This window comes from Chionomys nivalis, chromosome 18, assembly GCF_950005125.1.
Source record: "Chionomys nivalis chromosome 18, mChiNiv1.1, whole genome shotgun sequence".
Taxonomy (NCBI): Eukaryota; Metazoa; Chordata; class Mammalia; order Rodentia; family Cricetidae; genus Chionomys; species Chionomys nivalis.
In genome coordinates this window covers 5,581,010-5,601,243 of record NC_080103.1, presented here as the reverse complement: position 1 = coordinate 5,601,243, position 20,234 = coordinate 5,581,010, and the positions used below count along the sequence as shown (strand labels likewise).

At 50.7% G+C, this 20,234-nt stretch overlaps 1 protein-coding gene across 2 annotated transcripts in view; it reads left to right on the top strand.

Moving 5' to 3' along the window:
* Il6r (interleukin 6 receptor) overlaps positions 1-20,234 on the top strand; it is a 49,419-nt gene that overhangs the window by 14,668 nt on the left and 14,517 nt on the right. The window contains exons 1-7 of one of the 2 annotated variants that reach the window (XM_057794144.1): positions 140-160; positions 12,172-12,242; positions 12,919-13,155; positions 14,163-14,286; positions 18,223-18,407; positions 18,733-18,899; positions 19,365-19,500. In XM_057794144.1, coding sequence (XP_057650127.1) covers positions 12,921-13,155; positions 14,163-14,286; positions 18,223-18,407; positions 18,733-18,899; positions 19,365-19,500 — 847 coding nt within the window. In that variant the 5' untranslated portion in view covers positions 140-160; positions 12,172-12,242; positions 12,919-12,920. Of the gene's footprint in view, positions 1-139; positions 161-12,171; positions 12,243-12,918; positions 13,156-14,162; positions 14,287-18,222; positions 18,408-18,732; positions 18,900-19,364; positions 19,501-20,234 lie in introns of those variants that run through there. The other variant, XM_057794143.1, reaches the window with a different exon arrangement.

Sequence of the window (20,234 nt, the reverse complement as noted above, 5' to 3'; positions counted from 1 at the left end):
CCCAGTGTTTTTCTGTTTTGGAGCTGGTCACACCGTGGGCCTGAGTCAGAACCCACCCAGAGTTACTTTTCGGTGGGACCAGAGGAGTTTCTCTCACAGGCCTCCCTCCCATGGGGGTATGGTCCACTGGGTAGATGGGAGGAAGGCCTAGCCAGCCAAGGTAAATACTGACTCTGCCAAACACAAGGCAAATACAAGCAGGTACAAGGAGTACAGCCCATTAGTGGGCAGCAGGGCTGGTGTCCTGCCAGAAGCCATTCATTTGAGAAGCATCTGGGAGCTGACTCAGGTCGGGGGTATGAACTATGACACAGAGCCTGGAAGTATTGTCTGGCTGTGATCTGTGGGCCATAAAAGCCTCTCTTGGCATGTGTGTCTTAGAGAAATCAAGAGGCGCAGGTGTGGGGCAACTAGGTCGAGCAGGAGATCCAGAGGTAGAAGGGGGGGGGGCATCGCACAGTCGCTGTTAGTACAGGGCAGGGAGAGAGAGCCTGAGCCCCACTCCAGGGTCCGCTTGGTGTGGCGCACAAAAGGCCTCCCCCACCAGCTTCCTTAGAACTCAGGCCTGCACAGATGCCGAAGCTGGGAAGGTGTGAGGAGAGCTGACAGGGGAGGGGAGATTAGGGGTGTGTGTGTTGGGGTCAGAGAGAAGCCCCTGGGGTACGGTGGGAGGATGACTGCCCCCCCATGCCTAGTGTGTATGTCCCGCTCACTAGCAGTGGGATGATTTGGGGCCAATTCCTTAATCCTATTTCATTTTTTGAGACAGGTCCTAACTATGTTTCCCAGCCTGGACTTAAACTCGTAATTCTCCTCCCTGGGCCTCCTGAGTGTTGGGTTTATACGCTGTACTATTCCTTGCTTGGTTCCTTACCTTCTCTGATCCTCGCTGCCTCAACAGTGTGACCAGGGATGGGGATGGTATGGATGGCACCCCCTTGCCCTACAGGCCTTCTGAGAGCTCGGAGAAACACCCAGCATGCAGCGAATATTCCATAAAGATGGCTTAAATGTCATCACGCCGAAAGATGGGTGATGGGTTCTAGCCTTAGTGTGAAAAATGCAAGGACAGATGGGAACACTGTGGGAGGGGGTGTGTGCCTAACCCCTTGAGACCTAAGTTTGCATTTGCTTCTGCTTGAACGTGAGTTGCCCACAGCCTGCTGGCACCCCAGTCACCTACCAACTCCTCCACTCCTACCTTCCTTTTATTTTTTTTTTCTGTTGCTCTGACCCTTTTCCTTTTTTTGTTTTGATTGAAAAAAGAATGTTTTCATACAATATATCTGATCATGCTTTTCCTCTTTCCGGGCCACTTTCAGATCCTCCTACCCACCTAACTCCCTTTTTTCTCCTCCCTCCTTAAAAAGCAAATCACCTGCCAGGTGGTGGTAGCCTTTAATCCCAGCACTGGGGAGGAAGAGGCAGACGGATCTCTCCGACTTCGAGGCCAGCCTGGTCTACAGAGTGAATTCCAGGACAGCCAGGGCTACACAGAGAACCCTGTCACAAACAAACAAACAAATACACACACAAACAAAAGCCAAGAAAGCCCAAACAAACAAAACAAATAACCAAGAAAACAAAACAAAAACAATGCACACTCAAAATCTCAAAAACACAAAATCAGAAACCAAATATGGAAGCATGAAACCAATAAGAAACAAAACAAAGCCAAAAACCTCAAGCAGAGCTAACTATGTAAGACAAAGAGTTCATCTTGTGTTATCTTGTTTTTTTTTTTTTTTTTTTTTTTTTTTTTTTTTTTTGGTTTTTTGAGACAGGGTTTCTCTGTGATTTTGGAGCCTGTCCTGGAACTAGCTCTTGTAGACCAGGCTGGTCTCGAACTCACAAAGATCCGCCTGCCTCTGCCTCCCAAGTGCTGGGATTAAAGGCGTGCGCCACCACCGCCCGGCTCGAGACAGGGTTTCTCTGTGGTTTTGGAGCCTGTCCTGGAACTAGCTCTTGTAGACCAGGCTGGTCTTGAACTCACAGAGATCCGCCTGCCTCTGCCTCCCAAGTGCTGGGATTAAAGGCGTGCACCACCACCGCCGGGCCTCATCTTGTGTTATCTATTGCTGAGCGTGGACCTGTCCTGAGGTGTGGTTAATATCCCAACGAGACTCCCCTGGAGAAGACTAGTTTTTCCTTTGCAAGAGGGTACCGGAGGCAGGAGTCCGGTCCACTTTCCCCTCCCAGCACTCCAGCACTGGGACCTATCAGGCTTGGCCCCATGCTGGCCTGTGCCTGCTGCCGCAGTCTCCGTGAGTTCAGCAGTGCCTCAGTCCGCTGTGTCCAGACTGCACTGTCTCCTTGGAGTTATCTGTCCCCTCCGGCTCTTCCCCTCTCCACTTCCTTTCTGCACAGCTCCCTGAGCCCGGAGGGGAGGGCTTTCATGAAGGTGTCCCATTTAGGACCGACTGCTCCAAAGTCTCTCACTCTCTGACGCTGTCCAGTTGTGCGCCCACGCCCTGCAGATCAAATGCTTTAGTGCCTCTAGAGGACTTTCAGTGTTGGGTCCCACACCCAAGAGGCTGGAGGCCACCCAGGGCTGCCTGAGGTGGGGCAGTGGGATGGGATTAGCAGGCACATGCTAAGCCCTTGTCCTCCGTGACAGGCCGGCAGTCGGTTTACTGCTTACATAAACAGGGTCAGGAAGCTGAACTTGTTTTTACTGGCAAGAGCAGCTGTAGCTTCGGGAGAAATTGAGAAATATGTCGTCGTGTGCATACTTCTCTCTGGCTATTGACATTTGCAAGTTTACAGGAGCGGGGACGAGGAGCGGGGCAAGAGCACCAGCAGAGCTCTGGCTTTCTGGAACCAGACCTGAGGTCGTGCTGCAGGAGAACTCCACTTTCCAGAGCTGGGGTGTCGGTGTGGTGGTGGGGCTAGTGCCCCAGAGAGTAGGCTGATGGAGGCCACACAGGTCTGGTTCCAGAGGAAATTTCCCTGCTCTAGAGCTGTCCAGGGAGGGAAAAGTATCATTCTGAGGCCCCTGGGGTGACCTGACCATCAACCATCCCCCGACCCAGTGGTCACCTGAAAACCATCCACAGATGAAGTGTATGTTTCAAGTTGGGCATTGCCCATGGGAAACAGAGCTGCTTCCTGCCCTCTGGGAAGGGATGGGTACCAGACTTCAGGAGAGGAACTCCCGGAGGCCTCCTGACCACAGTCTGAACTCATTTTGCTCAAAGAAGGCAAGTGGGTCCTGCCAGGAGTACCCACACTCCCTGTAACTCATGGGTACTACATGCTTATAACTTCAGCCCCTTGAAGTCTGAGGCAGGAGGATGACTATCACTTTGGGGACAGCAGCTTAGTCTTTATGAGTTCTAAGTCAACCAGAGACACATAACAAGAACCTGTTTCAAAAATGGGCAAGGCCAGGCAAGGCACTATGGAAGCCTAACTCCAACCAGCCAGCCGGCAGCTAAGCTTACGGCTAGGTCAAACACCCAGTGCCCCTGACGGGCAAGGCCACACTCTGGGAGATTGGCAGGGGCATTCTGCCTTCTTTCCTGATTTTACTCCCAACTTCTGTCTTTCTGTCCTCCCTGCAATGTCTTGTCAAGTGTCAAGAGCCTGGGATGAAGGGTCCCTTTCTGCATGTGACACACCTTGGCAAGCCCAGGAAGACCACTCCTTGGCTGCTTCTCCTTCCTCCTGCCTGTGGTACTCGCGATGCTCTAGGAGCTGGGTGTGGGGAGCTGGTTACTTCTCAAGGTTATTGAAGAAACAGGAAAAAAAAATGTGGCTGCTGGCGTGTGAGGCAGGATGGCACCAAGCTTGAACGTTTTGTATCTTAGCCGGGGCGTCCTTGCCAGCAGGGCCAGTGCTGAGCCTCTTGGAGGCTACTTACGCACCCCACTCCCCGTTCCCTGTGGGGCTCCCTTGCTTCCTTGCTGTATAAGGAAGCTTCAGACCCCAGCCACCCCCAGGACTCACACTGCTTAGATGTACTGTTTCTTTCTGTGAGCTGATATTCTGGCGTCTGCTTATCAAACTCCTGGCGATTTCTCAAGTTTCTCTTTGCCCCTTAGAACAAACGACTTCTCTCTCCTCTGGTCTCAGCATCAGGAACATTTTATTTCAGTGTAGCTGGATTAGGGGTCGTTTTAAGGAAACTGGAGGTTAAACAAGATAGTGGTATGGAAGAGGTGGAGATGGCGCGGCTCAGAGCAGGTGTCCGGTAGCTGCCGGTTCTCTCTCCTCAGGGAACCTGTGGTCTTACGTGTTGTGCTGCACAGAAGTTTTTGAATTCTTCAGGAGACAGGCACAACCTTGCTGCGTGACTCTCCCAGGCTGAGCTATTGCTTAAGGGCAGATGCTGTGTGCTCTTTACAGAATTTCAGTCTGTGGAGCAGCACCACACCCGGCACTGCCTTCCGGGTTTGGGAGGAGCCTATGGTCACCGGGCAATCTCACAGGAAGGGTGTTCCCCGGGTACCTACCCACCTCCAGTGAGGCCTACTCAGGCAGAGGCCTGGTCACCTTCCTAGGATGAGATGCTCAGATGGGGAAAATGGGGGCTGTTTCCCCTGGGGAGTCAAACCTGCTGGGAAGGGTGGGCTTGGGGTGCAGTCTGAAAAGAGCTACTACATACAAAGGTGGGGTGGACACTCCAGTCTGAAAGTGTTTGACTCCACTCTGTCACCGTCACTCCGCACATGCCACACCCCTCAACACCTAATAACCCAGATTAGTTTAATGTGCTTTTGGTTCTTTTCTTTCCTTTTTTCTTTTTTTTCTTTTATTTTCTTTCTTTCTTTTTTTTTTTTGGTTTTTCAAGACAGGGTTTCTCTGTAGCTTTGAGGCCATCTAATTCTAGCTCTTGTAGACCAGGCTGACCTCGAACTCACAGAGATCCGCCTGCCTCTGCTTCTCGAGTGCTGGGATTAAAGGTGTGTGCCACCACCACCCAGTAATGTGTCTATTTATTTATTTATTATGTATATAATATTCTGTCTGTGTGTATGCCTGCGGGCCAGAAGAGGGCATCAGACCCCATTACAGATGGTTGTGAGCCACCATGTGGTTGCTGGGAATTGAACTCAGGACCTTTGGAAGAGCAGGCAATGTTCTTAACCTCTGAGCCATCTCTCCAGCCCAATGTGTCTTTGTTTAAAGAAAAAAAATATGAAAGAGTAAGGCAAGACACTGGTAGAACTTTAAAACCTGGAAAAGTCAGGTTATGCCCATTGTCCCAGCTCCTGCTGAAGCAGACGGATCTCTTTAGCCAGGGATTCAAGGCCAGTTTGGGAAGTTTAGTGAGGAGCGAGCGTGAGCAAAGCTGACTGGAAGTTAAAGGGAAGGGGAAGAACTCACTGGTAGTCCATCCTCTGGCTAGGCAGACAGAGGTCCAGGGAGGATGCTTCCAAGACCATCACTTCCTCCCCTTCAAAAAGCCACCACCGAGGATGCCGCAACACTGTCCATGACCTGGGCACTGGCTGAGCTGGGTCGGGAGGCAGAGCATTGGTGGCGTGGGGAGGTCAGGCTACCCCTTAGACTGGCAGTAGGCTCTTTTGTCCCGGCCTCCTCAGTAAGAGCGTCTTTTGGTCGTCAGGTATGACATGCTTCTGAAATCACAATTCACACAGCCTTTTTCATGGTCCCAGAAGAAGTATGTTTTGAAGCAGGGTTGTCTGGCACCACTTACAGATGGGTGTTTTATAATGAATTGTTCCTGATTTTAAAAAAAAAAAAAAAAAAAAGGAAAATGCAGTGGCTGGGCTTAAAGACGCAGGAGACCATTAGTCAGGTTTCTTGGCAGAGGAAGTGGCCATTATGTCGCTCCTTACATCTGCCCTGCTTTTGTGGAGGAGAAAATAAAGGTTCTGGGGAAGGGGTTGGTGTTTCTCCAAGTTGCCTAAATATATTAACCATTGTCTGCAAGTGCGGTAAGCGAGCTGCTCACCCAGCAGGCAAAGGTTTCTGTTGGAAGGAAAAGGGACAGGGAAGAGGCCAGAGCAATGTTTTTCCTGGAACTGACAAGGACAGAAACAGGAGAGAGCTCCCTTCCCCCACACCCATTCTGCTGCTGCTGCTCCTGACTGGTCCCCAGTGCAGGATCTGCCCGCTGCACCTCAAGAAGGTGGGCCACTTTGTCATCCACCGCTGGTCCTCCTGGAAGTGCGGTGGGGAGACCTGCCTGTGAGAGTCCTATCCCAGACAGGCATCTAACAGGCACCCATTGTGTTTGCTGGAGCTTACAGTCTTGTAGCCATGGCCTACATATGCCATGTATATGTAGTTTATGAACCTGTGTATGCGGTTATGAGCACTTGATAATGGGGACATGTTCTGAAATGTCTGATGGTTTTGTTGATGAGCAGATAGAGTTGCACAATCCTAGAAATTATGTGCCAATCACCTGACGTAGTCTCTTGATAGTATCAAGAGATGCGGTAAGCAGATGTGTCTCCTGCAAGCATAACATGACATTGTTTTATAGTAGAATTTTATCTTATTTAAAATAGTATGTGTGCACATGCATGTGGAGGCCAGAGGGTGGCGTAGGGTGTTTTCTTTAGTTACTTTTCACCTTATTAATTTATTTTTCATTAAAAAAACTACATCTAGCCGGGCGGTGGTGGCGCACGCCTTTAATCCCAGCTCTCGGGAGGAAGAGGCAGGCAGATCTCTGTAAGTTCGAGGCCAGCCTGGTCTACAAGAGCTAGCTCCAGGACAGGAACCAAAAGCTATGGAGAAACCCTGTCTCGAAAATCCAAAAAAAAAAAAAAAAAAAAAAAAAAAAAAAAAAAAAAAAAACCAAAACTACATCTAATGCTGGGCAGTGATGCAGTGATGTTGTAGACCTTTAATCCCGGAGCTTGGGAGGCAGAGGCAGGCAGATCTCCGAGTTCAAGGCCAACCTCATCTACAGACTAAGTTCCAGGACAGCCAAGGCTACACAGAGAAACCGTGTCTCAGAACAACAACAAAATCACGTCTGTTTTTATTTAGTGTGGGGTGCACATATCCCGTGGCGTGAACATGGAGGCAAGAAAATAGCCTTCAGGAGTTGGCTCTCCTTCCACCACATGGATTCCAGGGGTCAAACCAGACTCTCAGGCTTGTCAGTAAGGGCCTTCCCCAGCTGAGGCAGCTCGTTGGCTCTCGCTGTCTTGTTTTTTGAGACAGCTTGTCTCACTGAATCTGGAGCTTGCCAATTCAGCGAGGCTGACTAACTAGGGGTTCTCTTCCTTCTGCCTCCGTAGCACTGGGTTACAGACTCTTGCTGCCATGCCCAGCTGTCACATGGGTGCTGGGTATCAAACTCAAGACCTCCTGCTTGTGTGGTAAACATACAGATGGAGCCATTTCCCCAACTCTATTTTTTTTTAAATTGTATGTTTTATGCACACAGATACCCACACATGTAGACACTAAAGGACAAACCTTGAGAAGTCAGTCCTGTCCTGCCAAATTGGATCCAGGGATGAAGCTCAGGTTGTCAGGACTTTGTGCAAGCGTTTCTACCCACTGAGCCCTTTTGCTGGCCTGCGGTTTCTGTCTTACAGAGTCAGTCTCTGATAACCCAGGATGGCCTTCGGCTGGATCCATAGGTGAGCAGGGTCTAGAACTCCTGGTCCCCCTGCCTCCACCTCAGAAGTGCTTGGATTACAGATGCAGTGGAACTTGAATGAGAATGACCCCATTGGCTGGTGTGTTTGCACACTCAGTCTTCAGTTAGTGGCACTGCTGGGGAAGGGTTGGGTCACACACATATTCCTAAGGTGTGGCCTTGGAGGAGGTGTGGCTTTGGTGGAGAAGTTGTGTCATCAGGGGTAGGTTTTGAGACTTCAAAAGTCTACACCAGGTGTGGCCCCTCCACCTCCCCTCCAGGTCAGTATAGGAAGCTCTCAGCTGCTGCTCCAGGACCTGCTGGTATGATGGTAATGGATTAACTCTGAAACCTTAAGTAGGCCCTCAGTTAGATGCTCTCTTTTATAAGAGTCTCTGTAGCAATAGAGCACTATGCCTGGCTAAAACTTGGAAAGGAGATGGGGGGTAAACACACCATAGCCTACACTCAGCCAGACCTGATCCCCAACCACCTTTATCTGACTCAGCAGCTGGGGCACACCAACAGCACTGCAAACATGTACGTATTGTGTATGGTGTGACCTCATGATGGCTACATCCCTGGCCACGAAACACTCTAATTATCTTACAGAGTCTTTCTCTGTGTGGCCTGTGGTTGACCAAGACATCTTATGACTAGTTCAGGACAGTGGCGTGTGTAAATGCCAAAGAAAGCATGAGCTGGCCATGGCTGGCCATGGCTGTCCATGGCTGTTGGACTTCCGTGAACATGACTTTGCGTCTGTTCTGCCCCGGCACTGCCAGGCTGCCCTGTGAATTATGTTTTCTCTTCTGCTAGCAGAGGGCTGTTGCTGGCTCTGCAGCAGAGCCCTCAGCCAGCAGGGAGCTCTCTCTTGTCGGCGTTTCTACCTGAGCTCCTGCATGTGGAATATAAATGCATGAACTTGATGCCTGTGCTAAGTTTTATCCTTATAGCTGCTTTATCCAATGGAAAATGGAAGGCTGAGAAGATTGATATGGTAATTTGGTGGGTCATTGGGCCAGCTAAACATCACCTTGTTCAGGCCAGGTGTGGAAGTACTTGCCTATAATCCTAGCCCTCAGAAGGTAGAGCCCTGTGTCAAGGTCATCCCCAGCTGCTTGAGGCCAGCCTGGGCTACAGGAGACCCTATCTCAAACACAAGACAAAACAAAGCCCAGCGATTTTGTTTAGGAAGCTCAGAGGGTTACTTGTAAGAGCCGTAACAGCCATACTCTGTCTATGACAAAATGCTTGCATAGTTACTGTTCTGTTGCTGCGAGAAGACACTGTGACTAAGGCGACTTAGAGGAGGCTTAATTTAATTTAATTGGGGCTTGCTTACAGTTTCAGAGGGTGAGTCCATGACCATCACGGTGAGAAGTGTGGTGACAGACCAGCGTGGTGCTGGAGCAGTAGCTGAGAGCTCACAGCCTGATTGGCAGGCGGCAGGGAGGAGCCTGGCCGGTGTTGGCTTTTGAAACCTCACAGTCTACCCTCAGTAACAGAACTCCGCCAACAAGGCCACACCTTCTGATCCTTTCCAAACAGTTCCACTAACTGGAGATCAAGCACTCAGACACAGGAGCCTATGGGGCCATTCTCATTCAAACACCACAGCATGTGGGGTGGTGGTGGCACACACCTTTAATCCTAGCAGCCAGGAGGCAGAGACAGATCTCTGTGGGTTCGAGGCCAGCCTGGTCTACAGAACGAGTGCCAGGACAGGCTCCAAAGCCACAGAGAAACTCTGTCTCGAAAAATCAAACCAAAACAAAACAAAGAAACACCACAGCGCTGGAAACAACTGGACTTCCACGCTGAGATGAGAGAGGTAAACTACACCCACATGCCGTGGAAACGTGACTGAAAAAAGCACAGCACAGATCACATAGAAACCATTTAGGAAGCTCAGAGACCAAGTCAGGTCACAAAAGAAGAGGCCTGTGGGGAGGAGGTGGGGGCTTGTCTCTTAAAGGGGCAGGACAGACCATTACGCTAGCTTCGAGGGACGTTCTGGGTGTTTTATGCTTTATAACTCTCATGGATACTGCACATATTAATTTGCATATGTACCCTGTGTAAATGTGAAATGCTAAGAGTATGTCATTGAAGAGTATGCATGAATGTTTGCTAGAACCAAGGCCTTTGGAGACTCTGGGAAGCCTTCCCTCACACTGTCAGAGGGCTTGAGCTCTTGTGGCTCTGAGTGTCACCACTCAGGTAATGCTGTGGGCGCTGTGTGAACCCTGCCGCAGAAGCTGCATTTCCCACAGGTAGAGGCTCTCTGGTGCCCAGGCATGCCCGCCTCCCAACCTGGTGTTGGAACCTTGAATGCTGGTTGGCACAGGGAAGGCTTCCTTACTCACTGTGGACCAGAGAGGTCTAGGGAACCTCCTCAGACTCACCTGGCTACAAGGTGACAAGCTGCTATTTTTAAAAATTTAATTTAATTTTATCTCAGTGAGACAAGGTCTGAGACTTTGAAACCCTGGCTGTTCTAGAGCTCACAGAGGCCCACTTTACCTCTATGAGAGGTTAACCTGGGTAGTGTGGGCCACGCCTTTGATTCCAGCACTCTGGAGGGAGAAGGCAGGCGGATCTCTGAGTTCCAGGACAACCAGGGACACAAAGAGACTGTCTTAAAAAAATCGAAGAAGGTAGAGGAGGAGGAGAAAGAGAAGGAGGAAGGAGGAGGAAGGAGGAGGATGGAGAAGGAAGAAGATTAACGGTGTCCTCCTATTTCTTTAAAATCATTTATTTTATTTTTATTCATGCATACATGTCTATAAATGTATACCGTGTGTGGGGGGGTTCATTTGAAACTGGCTCAAGTTATAAGCAGTTGTGAGCTGCCCTGTGTGGGTGCAAGGAGAACCTGGGTCCTCAGAAGAGCAGCCAGTACTCTTAACCGCAGAGCCATCTCTCCAGCCAAAGTCTTAGACTCAAGAGGTAAAGAGAGAAAAGCAAAGTGTCCTACCATCTTCCAGGTGGTAAAGTTGGAAGGAGGCATGAACGACATCCGTGTAGCCAGGCAGAAGCCCTGATTCTCTGATGCAGGGTACTTGAACATGGCCACTGGCTGCTGGGGACAGTCAGGTGGCCCTGGCTTGACAGTTGTAGTTTACTTGTGTGAGAAAGAACAGGCCGAGCAACAGAGAAAACCTCTTTCCAAGGAAGAAATCTTTGGAGGTCAAAGAGAGACTCTTGTGTTTATCCACAGTGTCTGGAACACGCGGAGGGACATGAGGTCAGGCACTCTGGCAGTGGGAGGCTTTTTTGAATCCTTGGCTGTTGGGAGCTATAGATCCCTGGCCCTTGACTTTCTCTGAGCACGAAACCCTGATGGCAGGCTAGTGGGCCTGCAGCTGAAAGATCTCTGTATACGCTGAGCGGTCTTGTGTAAAGGGTGACCCGTGTCCCTGTCTCACCCCCCTTGTCTGTGTGTGTGTGTGTGTGTGTGTGTGTGTGGTTAGTTCCTGGCAGTCCTGTAGTGGCGCAGGAGCTACACGACCGTCTTCTTTTGGCGTTTTACACTTGGCCAGATGTGTTGCTGCTGCTTGGTGATATGACGTTAGACATTTGGTTTGAAGAGTCGCACATGCCTAACCTGAAAAGGCCACGTTTCCTAGACCCCGTCTCCTTGGCCAGTGCGGTTAATTTACACCAGGCACTTGGTCTCATTTTTATGTTAGATTCTCTGAATTCTTAATCTGAACTAAGGACTAAGTGGGCAGAGACTCCCCGGGCTAGCCTTTGGCGCTCTCCCTGCCTCAGGCTCCCAACTGTGCCTGCCTGACAATGTTTCTTGAATCTTTAATCTCTTTTTTTCCTCGTGTGCAGCCCCTGCTTTTCTTTTCTCAGGGAATGAAAGATGTGTTGTTAGTTTTTACTTCCCAACTTGGTTCCTAGAATAAAAACAGCTGTGCCCAGATGTTTATAAGATAAGTGGGTGTTTAGATTCCTGGTTGGAGCAGAGAGTCCGAAGCCTGTCCGAAGTCTTGGCACTTTTCTCCTTGCCAATACTGATTCTCTATGTTGGTCTCCACCTATAAACTGGGCCCATGTGCACCCTGCGACACTGAGACTTCTTTTGCGTTTGTGCATGCTGGGTTCCTGCTTGGTATTCTTCCCTAGGTGAATTCATTTGTGCATTTTGTCAGTTTGCAAGAGGGTGACCACTGTGTGCCTTGCACTATTCTAGACACTCACATAAAAGGGTGCTTGTTTTTGTGGTACCTGGAGTCTTTCTTTTTTTTCTTTCTTTTTTTTTTTTTAAGTTAGGGAGTAGTTTTCTTTTCTTTATTGTGTGTGTTTTGTTTTATTTTGTTTTGAGACAGGATTTCTCTGTGTAGTCCTGGCTGCCCTGGAACTTACTCTGTAGACCAGGCTGGCCACTGGCCTTGAACTCAGAGATCTGCCTACCTCTATCTCTTGAGTGCAGGGATTAAAGGCATATACCACCACAGCTCAACTTATTTTTATTGTTTATTTAATAATAAAACATGAATAATATTATTGTGTGTATGGGGTGTGTGCCAGCCATGGCGCACATGGGCCCAGGGGCGACTTTGGGAGTTGCTTCTCTTTGTCCATCTCAGGTCCTCGGGCTTGCATGACAGGCGTCTGTACCTGCTGCACCATCTTGCTGTCTCTGTGGTAAAGTCTTGAGGTAAAGACAGATTTGCATTTGGTTGTGTGACCTGTGTGATGGGTGACAGAGTGGGGAAGCCGATACAAATACGGGCTTAGGTCCAGCTAGGACTAGGGAAGGGTGTGAGGCTGAGACCTGAAATACACAAGATATTCTGCTGTGGAGATGGCGTGGGACAAGGAAGGGGAGTATTAGGACCCAGGCAGAGCACAGCAGAGAGAGCTACACTCTGCACCTTCCCAGTTGGTGGCGAGAGGAGGCCCAGAGGCGAGGAATAGATGGAAGGCGCCCTAGGCCCTACGGAGCATCTGGATCTTCCTTCTGTGGGCAGGGTCATGCTCTTGTTTGTTGGTTTTCTCTTTCAAGAGTAGCTCTGACTGACTCAGAACTTGCTATGTAGACCAATTTGAGACCTCAGCCTCGATCTCACAGAGATCCACCTGCCTCTGTCCTCCAAGTGCTGGGATTAAAGGTGTGCCACCATAGCTGTCTCCATGAAGGGTTTTCTAATCAAGGGAGCAGGGTTGCTGGGTCATGGCTTGAGAAGGTACACTCTCGCAGACAGCTGGGTGGTCTGGGAAGCCAGGCAGAAACGATATAGACTGGACCAAGGGAGGCCTTTGACTTCTCCAAATCACAAGCAACGTCCCACTTTCAGGTTGCTGTGGCTCATTCTGTGTATTTTCTTCTCCAGAGATGGCAAACGATACGGTGATTAGCCTGCCCGGAGCCACCGTCACCCTGATCTGCCCTGGGAAGGAAGCAGAAGGCAATGCCACCATTCAGTGGGTGTACTCTGGCTTGCAGCACAGACGGTGGACTACCACGGGGAACTCACTGCTTCTGAGGGCAGTGCAGCTCAACGATACGGGCAACTATTCATGCTTCCTGGATGATCACCTGGTTGGGACTGTGCCCTTGCTGGTAGATGGTGAGTTTTGTCCTCAGTGACCTTGGAGTTGGCTCCATGGCAGCTCCAGTGTCCTTAAACACACTCCTGCATTCCAGAGAGGCTCCCTGATATATCCTTTAAGTTAGTTGCTCTGGGAAAGAGGCCACTGCTCTGCCTGTGATTTGAGGACGTGGCTGGTGGTGGACTCTGGCTGGCAGATTTATTAGTAATGGACTTGCAGCCAGGCATCCGGGCTCACCTCCTGCTGCATCCCTCAGATGCCTCTGGCAAAATAAAGTGAACGTCATCATGTTTGTGTAAAGTGTTGACAAGATTAAGAGTGTGAGGGTGAAAATTCTGCCCAGCCACACATGAAAGCCTCAGATGGCACACCCCGAGGGTTATCAGGCTAGGGACTCCCTGGCCTCCAGTGGAGACGGTAGGGCACATGCTCTCTGTGCAGGCCCTACCCTCAGTCATGTTCTCCCTTGCATCTCATGTAATCCTTCCAGTGTCCCTGTTCATGTTACGTCAAAATCAGATAACTTCAGGTGAGGAAACTGAAGGGACTGACTGAGTCTGTGTGAGGCTAAAGGTAAAGGTTCTGTGTCATCTTCTCGACCCTCTGGAGCAGTGCTCCCAACTTCCTGATGCCGAGACCCTTTAACACAGAGCAGTGCTCCCAACTTCCTGATGCCGAGACCCTTAACGCAGCTCCTCATGCTGCGCGAACCCCCAACCATAACGTTGTTCCGTTGCTACTTCATAGCTGTAGCTTTGTTACTGTTATGAATCGTAATGTTAGTATTTTTGGAGATAGAGGATTGGCAGAGGGGCTGTGACCCACAGTTTGAGAACCACGGCTTTATCAGAAGCCCCAAAGGAGATGGTGCCTTTCTTCTCTCGCCGGGGATCTGCTGGCCAGTGTGTCCCTATCTGTGGCTCCAGGGTGAACGAGGTGCCCCTTCAGGCGGGAGGAGTGATGTGCGTATCAGATGTGCCCAGGAAGCCTCGCACCCCCTTCATTCTGCTGAATTCTCTTTCAGTTCCTCCAGAGGAGCCTAAACTCTCCTGCGCCCGGAAGAACCCCCTTGTAAGTGCTACTTGTGAGTGGTTCCCAAGCAGCACCCCCTCTCCTACGACCAAGGCTGTGCTGTTTGTGAAAAAAATGTAAGTGATGGCGCGGGGGGGGGGGGGTCGCGCAAAGATGAGAACACCACCAAGTCTAATAAGCCAGAAGCAAACTTTATTTCAGAAACCAGATCCTAGGAAAACCAGAAGCAAACTTAAAAGTGAAAAATAAAAAACAAAACAAAACAAAACACCACGGGGCACAGAAGGTTATCAGCTAGCTGAGACCACAGTCAGAGATGGTGTTCGTTAGGCTGTGGCAAAAGGCTGGTTTCTGAACCCACTTTTTATAGTAGGGGCACCAAGCATTAGCTCTGAACAAAGGAATTTTTATGATCTAGGGTCAGTCAACAGAGACCCTAAGGAGGGGAGTGAGTTTTAACGTCAATGGGTAACTAGGCAGCTATCATGAAATATGTTTTAGAGTAGATTACAGCGAAAGTCACTAATTGCAAAAAAACAGATGTCTTTAGCAATTAGTCATAAAGGGACTGCCAGTACTACTAGAAGGTTGATAAATCAGAATGATTGGTTCTTAGGCTGGGAACTTAGAAGATAGCATGAAGTTCTTCATGGTAAAACTCAGACAGACCGCCATACTTTACAACCTCCATTATCAGAGTTCATTAGTCAAACCCGTGTTTCTACCTTGTCCACTGTCTCTCCTGGTACCTCCAGGCAGTGTGTACTGAAGCCCTGTGCCTCCCCTTTGATGGTGCCAGTTTCCCATAACAGAGACAGTGCCTAACCCAGAGGTCAGCATCTCTGTCTCCTAAAGGTTAACTCAGTTCACATCTGTCGTTCATCAAGGATGGCCAGGACACTACTCTCAGTTACAGGTAGAAGCTCTGGCCTTGTAAATAGAACAAGTTGTAAAATGAAATGACGTCGGCTGATGGAGGCTTCCCAAGCATCTGAGAAAATAGCTCACTGTGAGTGACTGATCCTTGATCTGCTGAGAAAGCTGCCGACACTCTGTTCTCATTCTCCTAGACTTATAACTTTATATATCTCTATTTTTACATTCTTATTTTTGGAATCTACATTTTTATTTTCTTATTCTTGAACTCTTCACCGTGGAACTGGGGTTATAGACAGATGTGAGCCACCATGTGGGTGCTAGGAGTTGAATCCAGGTTCCTCTGCAAGAGCGACAAGTGCCTTTAACCACTGAACCATCTTTCCAGCCCCAGGACCAATGTTTTAGCAGTAGAAAGTTATTCCAAACCTGTCACATGACCTGTGTAAGGCCTTGTCTTTGATCCTCACTCCAGAATTTAAAAAAATAAATAAATAAAAGAATTCCTCTGGAATGATGGCACTGAGCCCTCTGCCGGACATGTCTTCATTCAGTTTAGCTAACCCATCGGTTATGGGAAACGGGTGCTGGAATTCAGTGGTGTGGATTTATTTGCTTAAAGTTGTCTAGCTAGTGGTTCTAGGTGGTCAGGAAGAGAACCCAGTCTCAGGATGGGCTGCCCAATTTCCATCAAGATCCAAAGGTTTGGGGCATTTCCCTAAAGAAAGTGCAAATGGCTCCAGGGGGTGAGGGTGGTAGGGTGTGGGATGGAAGGCTGTTATCGAAGCCTTGACCCTGTGAACCTTATAAAGGCAGAAAACAGGGAGTGGTCATGGGTGGGAGGTGGGCCGCTACCCATCCAGGCGAGAAGTTGGAACCTGGACTGGTGTCAGCCAGGGAGGCAGAAGTGTGATCTCCCTACCTGAGTTGATCTGTTAAATCCAGATATTTGTAATAAAATTTGAGTGCTCAGAGTATGGTCCTCTATTTATTGGTCCTTCTGTGGGCCCAGTTGCCATTGGTCAACTACGGCCCCAGAATATTAAGTGGAAATTCCAGAAGTAAACAAATACATGTTTTAAGTTGTGTCATTCTGAGTAACCTTATGTAATCCCTTGCTGTCCCGCCCAGGGTACCTGTGCTATTGCACAGAGCTGTTAGTCACCTGGTTGTCAGTGTTTGTGATCACCAAGCCTGGCCCCAACAAGAGCAGCAAGAGCAAGCAGTGATGGGAGCAGGCAGTGGTGGGAGCAGGCAGTGGTGGGAGCAAGCAGTGATGGGAGCAGGCAGTGGTGGGAGCAGGCAGTGGTGGGAGCAGGCAGTGGTGGGAGCAGGCAGTGATCGGGAGCAGGCAGTGATGGGAGCAGGCAGTGGTGGGAGCAGGCAGTGGTGGGAGCAGGCAGTGATCGGGAGCAGGCAGTGGTGGGAGCAGGCAGTGGTGGGAGCAGGCAGTGGTGGGAGCAGGCAGTGATCGGGAGCAGGCAGTGGTGGGAGCAGGCAGTGGTGGGAGCAGGCAGTGGTGGGAGCAGTGATGGGAGCAGGCAGTGGTGGGAGCAGGCAGTGGTGGGAGCAGGCAGTGATCGGGAGCAGGCAGTGGTGGGAGCAGGCAGTGATCGGGAGCAGGCAGTGATGGGAGCAGGCAGTGGTGGGAGCAGGCAGTGGTGGGAGCAGGCAGTGATCGGGAGCAGGCAGTGGTGGGAGCAGGCAGTGGTGGGAGCAGGCAGTGGTGGGAGCAGTGATGGGAGCAGGCAGTGGTGGGAGCAGGCAGTGATCGGGAGCAGGCAGTGGTGGGAGCAGGCAGTGGTGGGAGCAGGCAGTGATCGGGAGCAGGCAGTGGTGGGAGCAGGCAGTGGTGGGAGCAGGCAGTGGTGGGAGCAGTGATGGGAGCAGGCAGTGGTGGGAGCAGGCAGTGATCGGGAGCAGGCAGTGGTGGGAGCAGGCAGTGGTGGGAGCAGGCAGTGATCGGGAGCAGGCAGTGATGGGAGCAGGCAGTGGTGGGAGCAGGCAGTGGTGGGAGCAGGCAGTGGTGGGAGCAGGCAGTGATCGGGAGCAGGCAGTGGTGGGAGCAGGCAGTGGTGGGAGCAGGCAGTGGTGGGAGCAGTGATGGGAGCAGGCAGTGGTGGGAGCAGGCAGTGATCGGGAGCAGGCAGTGGTGGGAGCAGGCAGTGGTGGGAGCAGGCAGTGATCGGGAGCAGGCAGTGGTGGGAGCAGGCAGTGGTGGGAGCAGGCAGTGGTGGGAGCAGGCAGTGATGGGAGCAGTGATGGGAGCAGGCAGTGGTGGGGAGCAGGCACCAGAGCAGAGTCACTGGGAGTGTGGCTGTACTCCACTACATCAGAAGCCGCAGTGTGCCAGGGCAGGGCTTTGTACTCTCTGGTCTCAGGTCTCTGACTGAAGGGCCTGGAAAACCCCAGCACACGTGAAGAACTGCCATACTACAGAACCAGTGTGGTGACCAGCAAGGGCGGTCTCAAGGTCCACCTGAATCAGAGTTGGGTACCAGTTTTCAGGTGGCAGGGAAAGAGGAAGTGGGGGGAGGGGTGTCTCAGGTGGAAGGTCTGACCTTTATTGACCTTCTTCAATCTTCAGAATTCTTTCTTATTCTATCTTCTCCCTTCTGTTTTGTGATTTTGTGAGCTTTGGTAACCTGAGAACACATCCAAAGCCTGCTGCATGACCTGAGGGCAGATCTTTTGAGCCTTGGGACAGGGAAGGACTTTTTTTTTTAAATTAGATTTTGTTTCCTTTATAGTGTGAAGGACAAGACCCAGGAAGTAATTCACACTGACTAGGGAGGGAAGGAGAGAGAGAGAGAGAGAGAGAGAGAGAGAGAGAGAAAGAGAGAGAGAGAGAGAGAGAGGAGAGAGAGAGGTGGGAGAGGAGAAGGGGGGGGACAGAGCAGGCTCTAGAGAGTCCCTCCCCTCCCCCCTCCTGCGTTGGCTGGGCTCTGCCTTAGACCTTATCAGATGAGATGGGTATTGATGCCATTAGCATTCTCACTTTCTAGGGAGAAAAACAAACCCTGTGTAGAAAAACTAATAGGCGCAGACCTCAGCTGAGTAGAAGCCTGGAAGCTAACCATCAGTTCCCAAGCTTTCAATCCTGGGCCAGACTTACTTCTCTTGAGAAAGAACAGAACTTACTAGAATGTTTGTGCCCCTTCTGTTGTACCACACAGCAACACCACCAACCCGAACAGTGGCTTCCAGTTGCCCTGCCAGTATTCTCAGAAGTTCAGAAGCTTCTCCTGCCAGGTGGAGATCCTAGAGGGTGACAGAAATTACCACGTAGTGTCGCTGTGCGTTTCAAACAGTGTTGGAAGCAAGTCCAGCAGCAACGTGGCTTTTCACAGTTTAAAAATTGGTAAGCAAGTCCCATCCCCGCAGCTACTTCTGTCTACCTCTGGGAGAGGCAGGGGAGGTGTGCAGAGGGGCTCGGGAACTGGGTTTTTAACTGCTGACAAACGAATGGGGTCTTCTCAAGATGAACATAGGAGTGATCCATTGAATGAGTTCTTGCCTTACTGGGCGCAAGCCTCTAGGGTCCATTTAAATAGATACAATTTAAACATTTCTGGGGAGTGGTGTATGCCGTATGCCTGGGGGGGGGGCGCAGGTCTGCAGAGCCTTTGAGGGTTTCTTCTGTACCATGCTTGCTGCTGCTTAGAAGCCCTGTTCCCACTCCACAGTGCGGCCTGACCCCCCTGTGAATCTTGTGGTGTCCGCCATACCTGGAAGGCCTCGCTGGCTCAAAGTCAGCTGGCAAGACCCTGAGTCCTGGGACTCACGCTACTACATGTTGAAGTTTGAGCTTCGATACCGACCTGTGTGGTCGAAGACGTTCACGGTGTGGCCGGTAAATCATTCTCTTCTAGCCTTGAACCCATGATGGTGCTCCCGCCCTCACCTCCTCTAATTACTAAAGTGCCCAGAGAAAAACGATTTCTAAACAGAAAAATGTCCCCTACATCCTTGGGGAAGTAGGACACTAGAAAAGAAATGGGTTCTGGGTCTAACTTCGTACCTTTCTATTCTTCATAGTCTTGGCTGTGTCCTTATAAAATGAGGTAATAATGCCAGACCAGACCCTGACCTGTCTACTCGTGAGGACTGTACAGGCTCTATGTAAAGCAAGACTGCAGCTTGTAGGGTTCTGGAACCCACAGTGACTTCAGCCTGTGACTGAGAACAGTTCCATGTCACTGAGCCTCCCGGGTGGTGTGAGCCTGTCTGCCAAGTGGAGCGGGCAAGGGTGCTCTCTCCCTGTAGGGCTGCCCCACCAGGCCGCTGGGACTCACCGTGTGTCTGTCCTCTGCTCCAGGTGGCCCAGCACCAGTGCATCATCCATGATGCCTTGCGAGGAGTGCAGCACGTGGTGCAGCTCCGTGGGAAGGAGGACCTTGAGACCGGCCAGTGGAGCGAGTGGTCCGCGGAGGTCACCGGCACTCCTTGGATAGGTACCTGGGGCTGTGTGGAGGGAGGTTGGTGCGCGCGCGTCTCAGCTCCCGAGTTTAATATGGCAAGCCGTGCTGAATCAGCCTCCCCACCCCTTCATTTCATTGAGAGAGTGCTTCATTTAGTCCTGGCAGACCTAGAATTTACAATGTGGTCAAGAAAACCCTGAATTTCTGATTTTCCGGCCTCCATCTCCCAAGCACTGGGTCACTCCGTGTGCCGCAATCCCAAGTTTGGAAGCTTGTCTGCACCTCTCGCTAACGCAGCTGCTCTCAGGCCTGGAGGGTCAGGGTGTAGCTGCACTCGTGTGTTGGGAGCGCTCATCGGAGTCCCGGCCCTTTTCTCCTTGCGCTCCCTCCTTCCTCAGTTGACGGCAGCAGGGAGGGGGTGAGGGCAGAAGGATGGGAGGCTCTCCAAAGAATTACGGGCATGATGCTATTTATCTTTAGGAAATGACCAAGGTGATAATGCTTTGGGGGAATTATTGAAAGCTCCCAAAGCAAGTTTGTGAGTCCCCACTCCCTGCTATGACCAAAGTCTGAACAAATCAGCTTAAGGGAAAAGGAATTCTTTTGATTCAGGATTTCAGAGAACTGGTGCCCGTTGGCTTTGCTTTGGGTCTGAGTGGGACAGACCTGAACTGCGGACCTCTGGGCACGGAAACAGGAAGCAGGAGAAACGGACTAGGACAGGATGTCCTCTTCAAGGGGGTACCCAGGATTGCTTCCTCCAATTA